General features: G+C 36.0%; 1 protein-coding gene and 1 long non-coding RNA gene across 3 annotated transcripts; one reads left to right on the forward strand and one right to left on the reverse strand.

Annotated features, from left to right (window-relative positions):
• Positions 1-15298: 15298 nt before the first annotated feature.
• On the reverse strand, positions 15299-16797 carry rasd1 (RAS, dexamethasone-induced 1). 2 transcript variants are annotated; one of them, XM_077502585.1, is made up of 2 exons: positions 16394-16797; positions 15299-16200 (listed from the first exon to the last, which is right to left on the reverse strand). In XM_077502585.1, exons 1-2 carry the CDS (start codon positions 16662-16664, stop codon positions 15815-15817), a joined length of 657 nt encoding a protein of 218 aa, XP_077358711.1. In that variant the 5' UTR covers positions 16665-16797; the 3' UTR covers positions 15299-15814. The 2 variants fall into 2 exon arrangements, with proteins under 2 accessions (XP_077358711.1, XP_077358710.1); XM_077502584.1 differs by having other exon boundaries at positions 15301-16283; positions 16394-16785.
• A 2534-nt stretch (positions 16798-19331) lies between these two features.
• Positions 19332-20345, forward strand: LOC144005518 (uncharacterized). The gene is made up of 2 exons (XR_013279592.1): positions 19332-19965; positions 20225-20345. It is a non-coding gene; the product is annotated as an uncharacterized LOC144005518 (long non-coding RNA).
• The last annotated feature ends 330 nt before the right edge of the window (positions 20346-20675 follow it).

Below are 20675 nucleotides of genomic sequence, written 5' to 3' on the forward strand. Positions count from 1 at the left end.
GAAAGATTAAAGTCTCTTCTTTCATCAGGAAAAAAAAGTATGTTTCTATCTGTTTCTGTTTTGCAGCAATTAGCATTAGAAGAGAGCTAAGTTTCATCAGTTTTCACAAATCTATTTAAAATTGTAAGTAATTGAGCTTTTTTTCTACATGGCCCTGGTTGATCTCCTTTGCTCTGCTGCCACCTGCTGGCAGTTTGTGCAATAACTACCATTTCTGCAACCGTTCTTTGCAGTTGAGAGGCTGCATCAAAGCCTTCTGTATGCTCTAGCATAAAAACAAACAAACAAAAAAACGTATAAATATGTCTTTGGGACACTTAGAACATTAAAAAACGTATTTATACGTTATTGGGAGTAAATGAGTTAATTAGGGATGTAATAATGGCAATATTGTGATATTGTGATATTAAAACTGCCACAATATCGTCGTCGTCATGTTCACGATATTTAAAAACCACACATCTGTTAAAAAAGCCAGGTTGATTTGCATTTGTGCAGTTCTAGCACCATCTGGTGGCTATTTTTAGTGCAGTTTAATTTTCATTAGGGATGTTTTAGCCCTTCTATAATTGTCAGATGAAGGGGATTGAAATATGCTTGTGTAGCGAGTCAATATGTGGAGGAACTGAATAAGTGCTTTTATTAGGTGAGTAAGTGCCTCAATTTAAGTGTTATTAGAAATTGGAGGTTGTTTATATGTATTGCTGTTATGTACAAAAGCACAGTATTGTGCGTTTTGTTTTTGTTTTGTTTTTTTAGTGTGAGCTCATTTTTCTTTACAACATTGTGATCTTTTTTAAATATCGCCAACCTCCTCACAATATTGTGATAATTATCGTATCGTGAGCTTCATATCGTGATAATATTGTATCGTGATATTTGGATATCGTTACATCCCTATAATTAATGTGGTAATTTCATTATTTTTCATGTACGATAAATCCCTTAAAAAATCATTTTTCTACTTGCTGTCGACTGATGATGACATCACCTGTGCTGAGGAAGTAGGTACCGACCAATCATGGCTTAGTTTACTGACCTAACCCAGAAAACAGGTGAGCCATGATTGGCCGTTACCTACATCCTCAGCACAGGTGATGTCATCATCAGTGGACAGCAAGTAGAAAAATTACTTTGGTACTGTACATGAACAACAATAATGAAGTTATCAAATTCATTCTGGACAAAATATTAACTTTTTACTGCAGAAAATTACTCAATGAGTCAAGTGTTACTTTAAGTAGTTTTGTAAGTTGTAACACACTATGTGTTTGTTTATATGTACATATCGCTGGCATTGGGCCGAAAACTCATTAGTGACAATTTGGTAAATTCCACGTTATTTTTTTTTAAAGGTCTAAACTACTGGTCAGTCCACACATGTAGGTGTTGTTTATTTATTTATTCATTTTTTTATTCATTTTAATTATTATTATTATTATTTATTTATTTTTTTATTACTTACCGATCTTAAGTATTATAAATGGCTTGCTGTCTTTGATGATGCAACGCGAATGGGTGATGCCATTTTAGTAGTCTCGTGAAAAGTGACAATTTTCCCGACACCAGTGATATAAACAACACGAAGAACATGATGAATTTAGGCTAGTTTTACAAATGTATAATAGAATTTTGCTTCGGGCCCCACAGAGACTTAAGGCGACCTCTGTGACACTTCAAGATCATGCGGTGTGCATATCACGAGCGTTGCTCTCGGGTGACAGCGACACCGCCCGTCACGGTGCATCAAATCCACAAAGAGACCTTGACATGTTTGAAGCATGCCTGCTTGTTTAGCTTTTGTGATGTTGTGCGTCAGCAGCCCTCCTGCGCTCGCAGCGGGGGCCTCTCGGATGAAAAGCGCTTATGTCGGCCCTATAATTTCATCTTCACGCCAGCGTCTGTCTTGTCTCGGCTTTGATACGAGGCCTGCGAGGAGCAACGTCATTATTTTTGTTTATCATCGCCGCTGCTCTGCTTTCGGTCAAACACGGCAGACGCGTCAAGGACGTGCGCCTTAATATGGAGGACCAAAACTGCCAAAATTCAAAATGAAAAATGACTAAATAAATAAATGACTAACAGTGAAAATAAAAATGAATATAAATAAAAAATATATATAATTCGAAAATTGTATCTAAAAAAATATAAATGGAAATAAATCCGTTTTTATTTTCACTTTTTGTCATTTATTTCTTTATTTAGTCATTTAATTATTTATTTAGTTATTTATTTATCTATTTATTTCGTGGACAAGTTAAGTCGTCCATTGCTGGAGCTTTCCATTGCAAGCCGGTGAGACTTCCTCGTTCGCCGAGCTGCTCACTCGTCCAATGATAGGCAGTTTGCAATGGTGGAGTCCAACCCAAGACACGCTTAGGACCGCCCCCTCATTTGAATAACATTTCGACTTGGCAGTACGGCCCAAAGCTGTCAAAATTCAAAATAAATAAATGACTAAATAAATGAGTAATAAATAGGTAAAATAAATAGTAAATAACTAATAAATAATAATAAATAATAATTAAATAGATAAATAACTAAATAAATAGATAAATAAATGACTAAATAAATGAGTAATAAATAGGTAAAATAAATAGTAAATAACTTATAAATAATAATAAATAAATAGATAACTAAATAAATAGATAAATAAATGATGAAATAAAAAGAGAAATAAATGACTAAATAAATAAATAAATGGCTAAATAAATAAATAAATGACTAAATAAGTAAATAAATAAATGACAAAAAGTGAAAATAAAAACGGATTTATTTCCATTTATATTTCTTTTTTTAGATATAATTTTCGAATTATATTTTTATATTCATTTTCATTTTTAGTAATTTCTTTTTTTATTTAGTCATTTATTTATTTTGAATTTTGGCAGTTTTGGTCCTCCATAGCGCGCGAGTCGTTGAGATGTGTGACAATTTTTTTTTTTTGCGTATGTTACAAAGAGAGGCAGATTACGGCAACAGTATCACTTACATCAGCATGTGTTTCAATGTTTTCATAACTTTCAGCATAAAGTCATCTCATCAGGGCAGTTTGTACATCAAGCATGTCAAAGAGCACTTATTGCAAGACTAACAGAGCCCCAACTGATTATTCTGACACATAAGCTCTGACTGCTTGCATGCCTCCGAGCTCATTTCCTTGCGCATCTGAAACAAACTTCATTAGATCTGCTTTGTGCTGGTGAATACACGCTTTATGAAATCAAGCACTCACCAAAATATTTGGCTCAATAGCAGGACTGTCAAATCAAAGGTACAAAATATTGCTGACATCAGGGTGGCTAAATTTAGAGGACATGTCTTGTCACAAGTCTGCTCCAAGATAAACAAGCAAGCATGCGGTTACTGGGATACGCAGTTGCCAGAATTTATGACACAGGATATTCATCCATTTTCCTAACTGCTTGCTACTCACAAGGGTCGCGAGGGTGCTGGAACCTATCCCAGCCGGCGGGGTGCACCCTGAACTGGTTGCCAATCAATCGCAGTGCCACAGAATAATCATACAGTATTCTGAAAGTCTGTACATGTGTTTTTTGTTAATCCCAAATATAGTCACGTCCTCAGTTTTAAGAGGGTGTGCACACTTACGCAACCACATTACGTTAGTTTTTTATGTTAAATTAGCGTCTCTAAAAGTTGTTTTTTAAATTTGAGTTATTTATACAGTTTAGAAAAAAAGTTTTGAAATGATTTAAACCTGGTCTTTTTTTTTTTTTTTTTTTTTTTTTTTTTATACACTTGAGTGACTAGACACCCCGTATGAGTCTTGGGTCCCATATCCCGGTGGATTCGCCAACCTCATTGTTTTGTCCCGATATTATGCAGTTCCCGCCATGATGTCTCATTTTTTTTCATTTATTTATTTTATTTATTTTTTTTTTGCCATGTATATGTCAATTACATAGATGTCAAATCCATTAAAAATAAATTTAACAGTTAAATTGCTTCCTATTCAAAATTCATGTTTGATTTCTAATTTCCATCCACATCTAATTGGGCTCAGAAAAAGGTAAATCTCGAAGACTACTAAGCTAGATATTGTCATGTGCTGGAGGTTGGATCCCAAAGTGCAGACACAAATAAGATTGTAACTATTTATTCACATCGAGAGGCATAGAACAAACTTGACTGGACGAGAAACAAAGAGAGTTGTACAGAGGAACAGAAAGCAATAATCCGACAAACACACACAATTCTCAGACTGCTTCTACAGACAGTGAATTGATCTGATTGGTTGTGGCTAAGTAAAGGATGAAAGATTGACATCACAAAGCTCATGACATCACATAGCATAAAACCAGTTGAAACATCACATCGCATCTTTCCAGTTGAAAGCAGTTGATGATTACATCAGCTCAAAACAGACACTTGTTACATCAGTACACCTCACGGTCATGAACCCAACTTAGGAGGGATAAACCACGGGAACCTCAAACCAAAATTCTTTTTTTTGTGTGTCCTAAGTGTGAAAAGGAAAGTCAAGTTAAAAAAATGTCATTGCAATAATATTTCTATACACCTCCACTAGTTTAAACACTTTCTGAATAATATCTGAGGTAGGGTAACCATATTTTGATTTCCATAAAAGAGGACACTCGGCCCTGGGGTTGAGGATGGGGGTGGTGGTGGGGTCCAACCCACACCGAGGTCTTGTGTCTGGTTTGTGAGCTCTGAGCACTACAAAATGACCTTATTTGAATGCTCAGGAAGTGAGGTATGGAAAAAGCTGACCTACTTTTTTTTCTTCATTTAAAGTAAATGCAGTAACTTTTTTCATTTTTTAAAATTATTATTTATTTTTAATTTATTATTTTTTAATTTATTATTTATTTATTTTATTTATTTATTTGCGCCCCCACCAGGGTTATTCTAGTTTTTGAAATTTTCGTTTTAGTTAGTTTTTATTTTGTTTTGAGGTTTTTTTTTGTTTTTATTATTATTATTTAATTAGTTTTAATTAGTTTTCAGGTTGTTTTTGTTAGTTAGATATATTTTTTTAAATAAGTGCCTAGTTTTAATTTTGTTTTAGTTAGTTTCAGTATTAGTTTTAGTTTTCAAAAATGTGTATTAGTTTGCGCAATATTAAAAAAAAAAAAAAAACATCATGGGAGTGACGTCATCTGAAGGTGCTTTTCTATTGGCCGCTGCTAGATGACGTCACTTCTGTGTGACACATTTTCAATCGTCCTTATTCGGGTTAATATCAAAATAAATCTACTTAAAATCACATTTAAAATCATGCCCAAAGGCTCATGCATTAAATTAATTACGAAAACAAAGAACATTTTTGCTATAATTATAGTTAATTTGAGTTAGTTTTGTCAACATAAAATATAGTTTCAGTTAGTTTTTGAGTTTTGAAAAGCATTGTCGTTTTCATTTTATTTCGTTAATGAAATTGTTTTTTGAATTTCAGTTTTAGTTTTTTATTAGTTTTAGTTAACTAAAATAACCTTGGCCCCCACAAGTCTAAACGCAGCATTCTGAATAATATTGCATTTGTGGAACATGAGTTTTACCCATTTTTATCCCAATCTGGGGTCGGCCATTTTCCTACTTATGACAGAATTGTTGACTAAAAATGACGTCGAAGTTGCTCAGGGCTCAGGTAACGACCAACCACAGCTCACCTGTCAACAGCAAGTGGCAAAATGGCCACCCCCTAAGATCGATTAAAAACGGGAGGATTATTTTTTTTTTTTTCCATTTTACCCAATTTTTTGACTAGTGGGGCGACATAGAATATGTTATTGTAAATACAGTTTTGTGTTGACTTACCCTTTAAGAAACATGCACCGTGATGTTAAGTTTGAATTGGCACCTACATGTGTACCCCCCTTTTTTTAAATTAAATTTTATTTTTTTTAAATAAAGGAAAATTAGGACAATGCAAACTTTGTCTCTTTCCTCCACAGCCCTCACCTTCCCTCCGTACACGTGCTCACTTGAGGAGAAAGGCTGATCATATTGTGCGCTGAAAAAAAAAAAACAAGAAAAAAAAAAGAAGACCTATTTTCCAGTGAAAAGACGTCATTGCTGGTTATTAACAACACGGTGTACTCTGCATCCCATTTGTCCGCAATGAAAACTGGACATTTTCTTTAATTTAGAAAATCCCACCAATGCCCAGACTGGATGTAAAAAAAAGTGGACATGTCATCGAAAAGATGATGTCACTCTAATCAAGGGGCGCTAATTAGCGAACAGCCAGGCTTGGATGGGTTGTGACCAGTGTTGCCGGTAACGCGTTACTTAGTAACGCGTTACTCAAAAAAGTTGCTTTCTAAAGTAACTAATAGTCTAACGCGTTACTTTATTCTACAAAGTAGTCTGATTAAAGTTACTGTCCAGAGAATCAATGCGTTACTCCACATTGTCATGAAGAAGGCAAACTATCTCACTGTTGTAACAGTCACAAACAACTACTGCTAACTACGAAGATGAGGCAGAAGTCATTGATCACCACACTGAATTCAGCCATGGTCTGGTCATGAATGGTTTGCACATTCAAAACAAAAGTGATGATACTTTTACTACTAGTTTTATTAACCAACAGGCACACAACACAACAAAAAAAGTGTGCATTATGGACCATAAAAGTGGTAAAAAAAATAATTTATTTCCATCCTCAACTGGTCCGTGAAGCATTATGGGATGAGGTCGTCTCCGCCCTCTCGCCAGGGGGAGTGACGTCAGACAAGTTACGTTTTCAGTAGGGGTGGAACAAAAAAACGATTCGACCGAACCATCGTTCGTCAAGGGGAGCTAAACGACCGTATCGGTTCCGAGTGAGGCTTTATGGTTTTCATAACAATAGCAAGAGTTCTGCGCCGTGCTCTACTTGTTTTGTTTACATTTCAGTAGCATCACCATTCAAGCTACTTCCGTGTTTCCGTGCTCGCGACACGGCGCGCGCGCGCGCAACAAGTGACAACATACAAATGGAGACAGTTAGCAGAAGCCGGTGCCGTACATCTCGGTATTTCCCATGGCTATCGAGTCCTCTCGGTGCACTTGTATGTCCCGGGCCGGCGTTGGTACTGCGCGCGAGCCAAAAAGAATAACTCCCGTGACGATCCAATGCATGGATTCAAACGACACAGGTATGTCCCACAGCCAACACACCACACCACCATTTCTCAGTTTGTGGCTCCCTGTCAATGTCTACAACTAGCATGAGCAGCAGATAGGAGAACTGAGACGTGCCCGCGATTACGACAGCCCAAAAAACAAAATATAAACAGTAGTGATTCTGTGGTCATCATCGTGTCTCAGATTAAAAAAACCAAAAAAGATGTCATACATTAACCAAAAATGAAAGTGATGACAAAAGAAAAAAAAATTGTTAAATACCAAAATTGTTGATTAAAAAGGGAAATGAACTTTTGGAAATATTTTTGCATATATTAAGTGGTTAAAATGTGTTTGATAGATTTATTGTTCCATAAGGTGGCTTCATATTTCTTTTGGCTGGACGGTAGGTTTATTTCATGTCTTAAATTTATGTTTCTGAAATACTTCACAATGTGCAAATATTCTGTTTAATTGTGTTGGTGTCTGTCTAAAGGTTAAATATTTATATTTAACATTAAATTATCAACCTTTTGTTTTCCTGATCCTTATTTTGAAGAGAAAAAACAAACAAACCAAAAAACAATTATAACTGTCAATAACTACTAATAAATATTTAAACTGATACATGTGTACACACTGGAATAGCGGAACAAACAAACAATAGAGGAATTTAGGGGATTTTCATTTTCAACCTGGATAGATTTTTATTTTTTGTTTTATAAAAAGTATTTACGTTACAAGAAGTCAAGAGAGACTGCCTATTTTGTTTTTCATAAAAAAAACTTTATTTTCATGTTAAAAATGCACTTTCAATAAAGTATTTGGAACTCCGTTTCTACTGCATTATTTTTATGTTGAGATGGTGTTATCGGCAGCTGCTGAAAGTAACTAAAAAAGTAACTTTTAATCTAACTTAGTTACTTTTAAAATCAAGTAATCAGTAACGCAATTTAGTTACTTTTAAAACCAAGTAATCAGTAAAGTAACTAAGTTACTTTTTCAAGGTAACTGTGGCAACACTGGTTGTGACTGAAAACAAATTCCTTGTGTGTTTTAACTTTGTACATACTTAGCTAATAAACATGATTGTGATTCTGTTATTGCGTTTGTGGAATATTAAATTAAACAGCAAAATTCACCAGGGGGCGGCCATTTTGCCACTTGCTGTCAACATGAAATGACATCACAGTTGCTCAGGGCTCAGGTAAACGACCAATCATGGCTTAGCTGTTTTCTGAATTTGGTCATGTCTCATTCGCAAGCTGAGCCGTGATTGGTCGTTATCTGAGCTCTGAACATATTCAGTTGACATCAAGTGACGAAATGGCCGCCCCCTGAGATAAAAACAAGTGGATTTTGCTGCTTAATTCATATTCCACAAACACAATATCAATCACAATAACATGTTTCGTCTACTAGGGCCATAGAGTATGATGGCGTATTAGGGCCACATATCAGTATATTCACAAATTTGCCACTTTATAAAATGGCAATTTTGCGATTTTTTTTTCTCTCCAAATTTGACACTTTTATAGTCACAAATTTGTGAGTTTTTTCTCACAAATTTGACACTTTTATAAAGTCGCAAATTTGAGAGTTTTTTCTCGTAATTTTGTGACTTTATAAAGTGGCAAATTTGCGACTATAAATTCGCAAATTTGCCATTTCATAAAGTGGCTAATTTGCCACTTTCTGTTACAAGTTTTTTTCTTTCAAATTTGCCACTTTATAAAATTGCAAATTTGCGATTTTTTTTTCCTCACAAGTTTGACACTTTTGTAGTTTCAAATTTGTGAGTTTTTTTTCTCAAAAATTCGAGACTTTAATTATAAAGTCGCATATTTGCGAGTTTTTTTCTCATAATTTTACAACTTTATAAAGTGGCAAATTTGCGACTATAAATTACAAAGACGCAAATTTACGAGTTTTTTTTTTCTTGCAAATTTGCCACTTTATAAAATGGCAAATTTGCGAGTTTTTTCTTGCAAATTTGCCACTTGCTCCTTTATAAAGTGGCACATTTGCCACTTCATAAAGTTGCAAATTTACAACTTTATGAAGTCAGTAATTTATGAGTTTTTTTCTCGCAAATTTGCCACTTTATAAAGTCGCCAATTTGCAAGTTTTTTTCCCGCATATTTGCCCCTTTATGAAGTCAGATATTTCTGATGTTTTTTCTCGCAAATTTTTGAGAAAGAAAAATCAAATTTGCGACTACAAAGTGGCAAATTTGCGAGTATATTTATACGCTGCCATACTATATGTAAATTTCCCACTTTATAAAATGGCAAATTTGTGATTTTATAAAGTAGAAAATTTGCTGTTTTTTTTCTCAGAATATTACCCCCTCGCTGGAAAAAGGCCCTAATTCGTATCATAGAACATATTATGAAGAAATTTGTTGAATTGATTTCCAGTATGAATAGTCACTTATTAACAAAACAAAACGTGGCATTTCTCCAATTATCATTTCTTATTGTTTACATGTTACCAAAAGGCAAAGTGCACCCGTGGCCGGGGTGCTGTGAAGAATAACGCCCTGCCCGCTAACCATTTCCTAGTTTAACACACGATTGCAACATTTGGATCAAAACCACACACACAAACTGCATGACAGCCACTGCAAATGACTTCCTGTGGCTCGGTTAAATCTTAACCAGAGTCAACTCGGTGATGAGATGCAGAGGCCAGAGGAGGATGTTGGAGGAAACCAAGTTGTTACTCAGTTACTTTGAAGTGTGTGTATGCATCACACATCACTTCCAAATGTCCTATTTATTCCCAGACACACTAAATGCACCGGGAACGCTAGACAAATCAAACATGAATAGGAAATGAGCGAATGGATAAACGCCAATGAATTAAACAACGTTTTCCTCAAAAGTGATTTTGTGCATCTAGGTCTGGCTTTGATAGAAGCTGCCAAGCCTTTCAAGTGGAAGCTGCAGTTATTATGTCACTGTGTAATCACGCCTGTGCATCAGTTATATCACAACAGTCTGGGCAAGGTCTGACTCGGCTGTCATGGTTGGCTGCAACATAAATACATTGACACTGACCCGGAGACTCATCTCGCCAATAAGGGTAGATCTTTTTTTTTTTTTTGAGGAGACACTTTGGACCACCTGCTCTAGTGTTGTGCAAGAACATGAAAAATAAATACCAACTCCATTTGCAGCTGAATCTGTAATTATCACAAAGGACACAATTAATTGTTCATTTGGCTTAGAACTGTTTGTGCGATATCCTCATTTCATAACAGTTTTTTTCAACCCGGCTCTTCCTGTTATATAGTTTTTAATAGGGATGGGCGAGTACCGATACCAGGTATCGGTATCGGGCCGATGCCAGCCTTTTTTCAAGTACTCGAGTACTCGTGATGCAGACGAGCACAAGCGACCGATGGCAGAGGGGGAAGACGTTAAGTGAGTTCTCCTTGCCTGTAACTGGCGCTAGCTTGCAGCAGTTTTTCACCAAAACTTTACCGGTTTGGAAATACTAAAATAGCATTTTTGTGTTTTATTTTGAGCGTTAAGACTATTGAAGAGAGACTGTGTGTTTTTTTTGTTTTTTTTTGGTCAAAGTTAAAGGAAATATATTTGTTTAAAAATATCTTTTAGTGATTTTATTATTTGTCAAAATGTACTACTGGTATCGGCAGTTGGTATCGGTATCGGTGAGTACTGAGGGTCTGAGTGTCGGTATCGGTCTGAAAAAAAGTGCTATCGAACATCCCTAGTTTTTAACAAGATGACCGATTAAATGAAAGTTGTAGACAGTGCACTAATTGCAACGTACCGCAAATGTTGGTGGATCCTGATTTTTGTTTGAGAGACCGGTTTCTGCCAAGCGAGAAAGACCGTCTTGGAGATGTGCCAGGTGGCAGAAAGTTTAAAACTTATGACTGCTCAGACCACATCTAGAGGGTAGACGGTTGGTCTAACACGACATATTTCATTCATAAACCTGCTCTGCGTTGAAGTTTAAATCTAAAACTAACTTAAAACAAACGAGAATCAACACTGTCTGCTAGCTTAATGCTAACATGCTAACATGTTACTTAACCGCTTTAAATTATGTTTAAATGTTAGAAGTTAGAAATTTAAAACACGACATTTAATACGTAATGCTCAACATTCACACCTGAGATCTTGTAACACTAATGAGTCACATGACATTGTGGAGGATATTTTTGTTGACAGTGGTTGATTGTGTTGAGTTATTGGACCGAAAATGTTCACGGTTGAAAAACTGCATGTTGGACTACTTTATATTGTTGAAAAGCCATGAAAAAAAAGTGACAGGTGTACTCTTTACTTTTTAAGGTTAGTATTCTTCCTATTATTACTATCCCTATTATATTACTATTAATTCTTACAGCAACCGCAAATACATTCAAACCAATATATGCCAGAAGTACTAGACAAAGTGTAAGTTCACATGGCAACACATTTCCTTTTCGTTTTTGAAAAAGCCACACATAGAGCCAACAATGTTCAAACGAAGCTGCAAAGACAAACATTGATATAAAGAGATGTCAGGCCAGCAGTTGCCATGCCAGCACAAACACAGCATCCTTGACTCACACAACTCGCGTGTGGCCAGAAGACTGAACACAACACATCACAAATGTTTTTATACGCATGGAAACCAAGAATGCCGTCAACTTCATGTTTTCAAATGTTTTCAGCCAAAATTAATGCTAATCAGTAGAATGCACTGATTGCCATTAATTAAGAGAATCACTTTATTATTATTATTATTATTATTATTATTATTATTATTATTAGTAGTAGTAGTATTAGTAGTAGTAGTAGTATTAGTATTAGTATTAGTATTATTATCATTACATTCTGGGATCTGGCAACTAACTGGCAACTTCATCGTATTTGTGTTTCTTGAAAAGCATCATGTGCAGCCAATGTTCACATGAACCTGCAAAAATCAACGATATGATGCCTGGCCAGCAGTTGCCATGACAGCACAAACTCAACATCCTTGCGTTGGACCAATCGTGTGACATACTGCAATTGCACGTGCCCAAACTGAAGTAACAAGGCCTTCGGCTTTCATTTCACATAGAAACGGGTTGTTTTAGAATGTTTTTTTGTTTTGTTTTTTTAAATCTGAAATACAGTTGCCATACTGGAATGATATGTACGTATACCACAATGCATGAGCAAAAAAAAAAAAAAAAAAAAAAAAAGAGGAAAAAAAATACATAAACTGAATTTTGTTAGTGGTGAGTATATGTATACCAAATAATAATAATAATAATAATAATAATAATAATAATAATAATAACAAAATTGTCATTAATTTCTTGCTATTTCAAGCAGAAACGCTTGATTGGGGATATATCCTCCTGACTAGGAGGAGAAAAAATATTGTCCAATCATGTTTATTTTGATATTCCCCAATCTTTGTTAAGTAACTGGAATACTGCAAAAGACATTTTTGGAAAAAAAAAAGTTTTTATTTTTAAGCTACGATGTGTCCACTACAGAGGACATTTTTTTAAAACTTAAATGCTAGGCTCAAATACAGTTAAAATAATTCAAACAATACTTTAATGTGTTCTTATGAGTCTTATAGAAAACATGTTAACAACATTTAAAGCCTAAATTTGTTCAATAAAAGTGTTATTTACTTTTCCTCTTCCCTAAAAAGCGCTGGCACTGAGGGAAGCCATTTTCTTTTATGATGCAATCAAAGGTAGCAAAGCCCTACACATTTGGTATCGTTGGAAAGCTCTGAATGTCCTCTATTGAGCTCAAAATGAGTTAATTCAATTGTATGCACTGGGTGGGAGATATTCAGGTTTAAAAAAGTCCACTACAGAGGACAAATTTGAATTGCTGGTAGTTAGGAGGTTAGAGGTCTTTCTTTAAAATTATGTCATTGTTTTTTGGGGAAATTTTACGTAATGCACATTCTTTTGAGGATTACCAAGGATTTTTTTTTTTTTTTTTTTTTTTAAACCTCCAATGTTGTATCCCACATTCAGTGGATCACAACATGTTTTATTCATGTATGCAAATGAGAGCCATGATGGGAGCTGGTATTCGTGTTAATCTAATTATAAATGTAACAAGGAGTCAGGCACATAGTGTTACTGATTAGCAGCAAGGCAGGGTTGGAGCACACGTGCACGCACACACACAGCACAAACACATAGCCTGCAGGCTTATTATTGATTGTGAGGAGAAGCTTGCACGTCAGAATGGATGCCGAGACGCTAGAATTGCTGCAGGGTGGATGAAGACAAACACTGAACAGAAAAAAAGATAATAGACAAACTGCACAGCTATCAAAGTGACTTGTAGAATGAAAACAAAAGATTTAGAAAGAACAATCGAAATTTAGTGTTGTTGCTCACATTGATGCTTGATTTCTTTTATAATATGTAATAATAGTAGCTAAGTAGCATATGTTAAGACTAGCATACATTAGTATTTTAGCATTTAAGACAGTGGTGTCCAAACTACGACCCAGGGGCCATTTGCGACCCGCCGTCCATTCTTCAGTGGCCCGCGACATATGCTAAAAATGGCATTTGACTCAGTTAAAAAAAATTAACAAAAACAAAAAATGTTTGGAGATGGTCAAAGTAAGAAGGGAGGGTGTCGAAAAACAGGTGCCATTAAACATTATTTTAGTTAACGAAAACTAACTAAATAACTAAAACTAAAATTCAAAAAACAATTTTGTTAATGCAATAAAATAAAAATGAAAACTAAACTACATTTTATGTTTACAAAACTAACTAAAACTATAATTATGTCAAACATGTCCTTTGTTTTAGTCTTTGGTAATTAATTTAATGCATGAGCCTTTGGGGATGATTTTAAATGTGATCTTTAGTAGATTTATTTTGATATAAACCAGAATAAGGACATTTCAAAGTATGTCACACAGAAGTGACGTCATCTAGCAGAAGCCAATAGAAAAGCACCTTCAGATGAGTTGCTCCCATGGTGTTTTTTTTTTTAAATATTGCGCAAATGTAAAACACATTTAACTCATTCACTGCCAGTCATTATAGAAAATTTTTACATTTTCAATACTCACGTGATATTACATTCAATAATTATATATAAACCGAATCTACCAAATAACAGAATAGACTCCCTACTTTTTGTCCCGTCCCGTTCTTTTATAATTGACAGCAGAAAAATGTAGGTTTGCCAAAATACAGCCATTTCGACCATGGACTCTGAAACTGTGTTTATTTCCTATAAAATGGGGCAATGATGTCATCTACCGGTGGTTGGGCATCAGTAAAGTTGTTTCCAAGTTTGATATTTACAGTGGAGCATGCTCAGATTCGCCCCCATTTAGCACCGCTCTAAAAAATACAATTGACAAGTATACTTGTCAAAGGCAGTGAATGAGTTTAAAAAAAAAACAAAAACAAAAAAAACTAATAATAATACTAACTATAACTAAGCATTTATTAAAGAACTAAAACTAACAGAACCACTCTTAAAACTAATTAAAACTAACTAAATTTAAAAAAGATAACTCAAACCGAAATAAAAACTAAAATACAAAATTCCAATATAACTATAACTATAATAACCCTACTGCCATATTACAAATAAATTAGTTTATGTACTGTAGCATTTTTCTAAATATGCAAAAGCACAAATAAATTATTTGTACAATTTTTATGACTAAACACAATTTCTCTTCATAACATTATGTGGCCCTTGCGTCCCTCTGATTTTCTGTATGTGGCCCTCAAATTAAAAAGTTTGGACACCCCTGATTTAAGACTCGCATAGCATATCATATATGTTATGCTAGTCTTATGCTATGCTAGTTAGCTACTATTAGGGTGACCAGATTTTCTAAATTAAAAAGGGACATTACAAATTCGCTAAAAATGAAATACATAATAAATCTCACCATATTTAATCGCTAGTCAGCCCCACTAGCTTACAGCTAAGAAGGGAGTGGAGTTTACTGTAGATTTTTCAGCCCTTCTTCAAATATTATTTTTTATTTACTGCTTATTGATAACACAAAGATATTTTTTCAACATAAATATCTTTCTACTGGTTTGGACTTTACTTGATGGTTGGATTGGTTTAAATATTAATAAATAAATACAATTGACTTGTGCACGTTTTATGTGCTTATGAGGACGCCATCAACAAAGTAAATAAATAGAAGAATGCAGATGATATATTTCTAGGTAGTTTTTTATTATTATTATATTCTCAGGTTTTCTTTCAAAAAAGTGACAGTCACAATAAATATACAGTACGTAGAAAAAGTGCTGATTGCAAAATAACATTCGTGTGGTTATAAAAACAACGATGTAAACAACATTATACTGTCCACTGCTGCGGCTCCCTCTTTGTCTCTGATGACGTCACCGAACACATTTTTTTTTTCCGCATGACGCGCACAAGTATACGGTGATGAAAAGTCACACGGTTGGACAGGACAAGCGAACATTCTTTGAATCTGTCTTGGGTTATGTTTTTTTTTGTTTTTTGTTTTTTTTTCACAACCCGCTCGGTGACGTTTTGCGTCGGCGCCTCCACGTGCGCGCGCACAAGCTGGAGCGAAAAAGCCCATAACATGGCTGCTTTTCCTTTTATTTATTTTTATTTTTTTCTTCGAATGTCCTCTGAACATCGAGTCCTCTTAACTGATAACGCATCTTTCTTTATCTTTGGCCCGTCCGCCGCCGACCGCCTTCTCTTTAATGTACATGAGGTCGCTGTGCACGCTGGGTCTTCGCGCGTACGGCGTGACCATGCCGTACGCCTCGTCCTTCATCTTCTTGTTCTTCAGGGACTTTCTGTGCAGCATGTCGCAGTATTGCACCGACACCTTCCTGTGCAGGTCGGGGCTCATCTCGTGGGGCAGCTTGGCCAGCGTGAAGAGCGTCTGGAACATGCGGTCCACGTTCTCGTTGCGCTTGGCGGAGATCTCGAAGTAGGCGCACTTGTTGTCGTCGCCGTCCACCAGTTGCTCGATCTCGGCGCGCTGCACCTCGCGGTAGAACTCGCGGTCGCCCTTGTTGCCGCATATGACGAGGGGCACGTCGAGGTTCTCTTTCATTTTGTTTTTCAGGCACGATTTGGTCTCGTAGATTTGACGCTTGAGGCGTTGCACCTCGTGGAAGGAGTCTCTGTTGTCCAGGCTGAAGACCAGGATGAATACATCACCTGTTGAGGGGGGAAGAGGAGTAAAGTTGAGCTGTTTTGCACATTTATTTTTTTGTACCCATTTAAAATCAATAAAATACTAGTGCGTGCGTAAAATGACGCGCAAGTACCTGTGAGGATGGAGAGCCTCCGCATGGCAGGGAACGGATGGTTGCCAGATGTATCCAGGATGTCAAGCTGGTAAACGTCCCCCTTGATGCTGTACAGTTTCCGGTGAAAGTCCTCTATCGTCGGCGTGTACTGCTCGTCGAACCTCCCGTTGAGGAAGCGGGACACGATGGCGGTTTTCCCGACTTTGGTGGAGCCCAGAATCACCATCCTGTAGCAGTTCTTGGCCGGGATGTCAAAGTCGCTCTCCGAGGGGGACATTTTCTTGATCATGGCGCCTTCTGGAGAGCAAGAGGAGGTTTTGGGCTCGTTTCTCGAGGCTGCTGTGTTGCTGTCTGGCAGGAGGAGGGTTGGAGCTGGTATATAAGCGCGCAGTGGACCCCTCCTCCCGTGGACGTCACGGCTTGGTGACAGGGTGCTCCGTCCAGCGCAGTAAAAAGCGGAGCAAACTCCCACTAGTGCGTCAGTCTTGCAATTCTCTAAAAGTCACTGGAATAAAGTTTTCTGAATCTGAGATAGAGAGAAATGGACGGAGGGCTCTTTTCTGTTGAAAGCATTTATTCAGTATCCCTGATAGCCACTTTAAATTCCATGTACAGATTGTGCACGAATAGAATAAGGCAGATAATAGTGACTTTAAATATATATATATATATATATATATTAGGGGTGCAAAAAAATCGATTCGGCAATATATCGTGATACTACAGCACGCAATTCTCAAATCGATTCAATAGGCAGCCGAATCGATTTTTTCACATCCATTTTTTTATGGAAAAATATTCAACAAAACGTCTAACTTTCACACCTTACACATGGAAGAATGTTATATTAATGAAACATTAATCCTTAATACTTTATTTCAATGCTGTTCTAACATGATAAAGGTTATAACCTGTTTGTTAAATACAGTGGCTCACAGTTATAAAACTAAAGTTTCAGATCTATAAATAATAAATTTTTAAACAAATCTTACAGTGTACATGTACAAGTTTACTGAATGGTATTTTCTAAATTTGAGTAAAAAAATTCGCAACAATTGACTTGTAAATTCATATCGAATCGAATCGTGACCTATGAATCGTGATACAGATCGAATCGTCAGGTACTAGGCAATTCACACCCCTAATATATATATATATATATATATATATATATATATATATATATATATATATATATATATATATATATATATATATATATATATATATATATATATATATAATATATAAAACAAACAAACAAAAAAAACACATCAAGTACAGTACCACCTTAAAAATAATCATCCAAGTACCACTGTCAATGTGTACAAACACATCTTAAAGACTAAATTCAAATATATTCAATGTATTTGATAAAAAAAAAAAAAAAATGTAATGAATTGTTATTGGCTGTTACTTTGCGTACCACAACTGGGAGCCCACACAACACTACACAGAGTAAATTTTACTCTAAAAAGAGTCTGTGGTATACAAATAAACCCTATTTACATGCTATTTGGTCACACTCTAAACAGCGTAAAATTTACACGTGGAAGAGAGTAAAAAAAAAAAAAGAAAAGAAAAAGTCACTCAAGGGTTGAGGAACAAACCCACTTCAGGTTGGGAGACAATTTTGGTCTCCTTTTCGATATAAACAAACGGTGGGAGTGGCGTGGCTCAAGTGGTAGAGTGGCAGTCTCCCAAGCGGAACGTTCGTTCCCTGTGCAACTTTTTCTTTTTTACATAAACTAGTAAAATTTAGTCAAAATCTCTCCTTCCAAACTTGACTTAGAATTACTGAGTGAAAAATCTTTAATAGTTTTTTTTTCACGGGATAGGCAAATTCTCGAACACTCTAAAAATACTTTGAGTAAAATTTACTCCGAATATTTTAGTCGTATCAGACACCTGGTAATGATGATATGTTATATGTATGGAAGTGGGCGTGGAAAGTGAAACATAGAAAAAGTTCAATGTTATATCCCATTGAAAATGAATGGGGAAATATTGGTATTTAACGTTAAATTGTGCGAATACTGTAAGTAATGTGGAATTTAGACGATATATACCCCGGGAGGCAGAAATTTTTGAAGCAAGTTGAAATTTTAACCGTTTAAATCGGAAGCATTATGTGGGAGTTGTTACATGGCAAAAAAAGTATGGAGAATAAAAATCACAATAAAATATGTTATTGCACAACGTTGCCAACTAGTGCAGTTTTGCTTGATTGTACAGTAGACCTATATATTGAAAAACTGAGAAATAAAATAAAAAGAATGGCTGCTCATATGTTTTGACCTATATTGACCCCAAATATGTTTTTCCGTTACAGTGCTGGTGATGTCATGAGAAGTCATGAGCGGCGACGTGTTAAAGATGTAGATCAGCATCTGATCATAAGTCTGCACTCGTCATTAGTCAATTAAATCTTATATTTACGATAATGCTTTATAAAAGACAAACTGAAAGCGAGTATATAAAACGTGGTGTTCACATAATTATTTGCATGGGAACTTGGGATTGATATGCAGTTATGTGATATGAAAAAGAAAAAAAGTTTATGGTTGCTGACGTTTTCTGGACAAATAGTTCATCCCAAGGATGTTTTTGTGGGGTGTGAAAGTGTGTCTAAATACTTTTGTCCAATAGGTCGCTTGCACATGTCGTCACTTCCGCCTCGGATTTCTCGTAGTCGCCATGCTGGGTGGCCTCCATTTACGTAGCGATTCGGTCTAACACGTATCTATCACGTTTGTTTTCTGCGTTTAAAATGGTACATTGTTGCTGCATCGTTGGCCGTTCGAACAAAGCCAAGGGGGAAAATGGTCGGTCTTTTTTCCGAATTCCGAAAATAATTAGGAACCAGGGCCTGGAGACAGAGGAGTGCGGACTCCGGAGGGAAGTCGTTACTTTGGGCTCGTGTGTGCAGCGATCACTTTGTGAGCGGTAAGCTTGTTTACCTTTATTTAATGCATGAGGATTAATAACGTTTCGACCGCCCATATATGGGCAAGTTGCTTATGTTTTGGATTCATGAGCAAGCAAGTTCGGTAGTACAAGCTGGCTAGCGGACGTTAGCCGAAAGCTAACATCGAACATTTTCACCCAAGTAGTGCCAGTGCAAAGTGTTTACTGCTGAAATTGGATTGATTAGTCTTGGGCTTTTAATGCCGATAACATGTTTTTTGGTGGCAAAATGTAAACTTGGAAAAAAAAGAGACAGAAGGGGCTGATGCAAGAAAACAGAGCCCCGGTAGCCTACACATCATGCTAAAGAACTTATTCACGGCCACCCTACTGCGGTAAAATAACCAGTCTTTCCATATTTTATTTGTTTATATATTTGTTTATTTTAACAGGTCGCCCTGCGCCCGTTTTTCTGTCCAATCATCCCGACTGGGCTCCAACATTAAAGTTGGGTCCCAAGTTACAACATCTATGTCTCAGCCCAGTCGGTGCCAAGATATGAACGTGCACAGGAGAGACAAGCAAAGAAAAGACGACTCGAAGTGGCAGAGATTGTTGCAGTTATGCAGCCAGATGGCTCCAGTAACCTGTACCCTCAAGTACTGCTGACATCATTGACTCTGGTATGCCACTCAGAATTCATTACATGATATATTGTATGCATGAGTGAATGTATGTGTTTGTTTGTGTGTGTACACGCACCTTATATTTTAGAGACATTTGGAAGTGTTTATAGAAATAAGTATTTGCCTGTAGCAATGTTCATACATTAAAAAATGCAACAAAATGTGTACATTTCTTTTACACTGACAAAAAAAACTACTACATTACTATATTAAACCTATTACTGGTACCGTATTTTTTTGTGATTTTTTTCTTTAGGGATCTCATGCCACACCGACTTGATTGCCAATGACATGATGGAAACGAAGGCGAGCATCAAAGCATTGGAGGAGGACAACATGCGACTGTTTGGCGCTAATAAAGGCAGCGTTTATACAAATTCTATTGTTGGGTTTGTTTACAAAGCTATACATAATACAAATGACAGGATTTGACTCAATGTGCAATATGGTCCCTCTTAAAGTAATGGCATAAATCTCTATTATTTCTAAAAGCACAAAAAATGAAGTGAATAATGATTAGATGTAGTAATTTCAGGGTTAAAAATTGAACTTTAATTAATGTAGTTTATTTTAGCACAGGTGCCTACCATCCTGAGATGACGGTATGATGTAATGTTGATGGGGTACGCAATGACTTTCATTATGCTATGTACAGAGGAAAAAGTTGCTCTCTTTTAAATTTGTTTAATGTAAGACAAGTACCAGTA

Source organism: Festucalex cinctus, chromosome 17, assembly GCF_051991245.1.
Source record: "Festucalex cinctus isolate MCC-2025b chromosome 17, RoL_Fcin_1.0, whole genome shotgun sequence".
In the NCBI taxonomy this organism is placed as follows: domain Eukaryota; kingdom Metazoa; phylum Chordata; class Actinopteri; order Syngnathiformes; family Syngnathidae; genus Festucalex; species Festucalex cinctus.

Excerpts from the sequence above, each read along its gene's own strand:
- rasd1 (XM_077502584.1), bottom strand. The coding sequence starts at position 16,664 with ATGATCAAGAAAATGTCCCCCTCGGAGAGCGACTTTGACATCCCGGCC. Across the intron at positions 16,284-16,393 it reads GAGGCTCTCCATCCTCACAG|GTGATGTATTCATCCTGGTC; the intron begins GTACTTGCGCGT and ends CCCCCTCAACAG.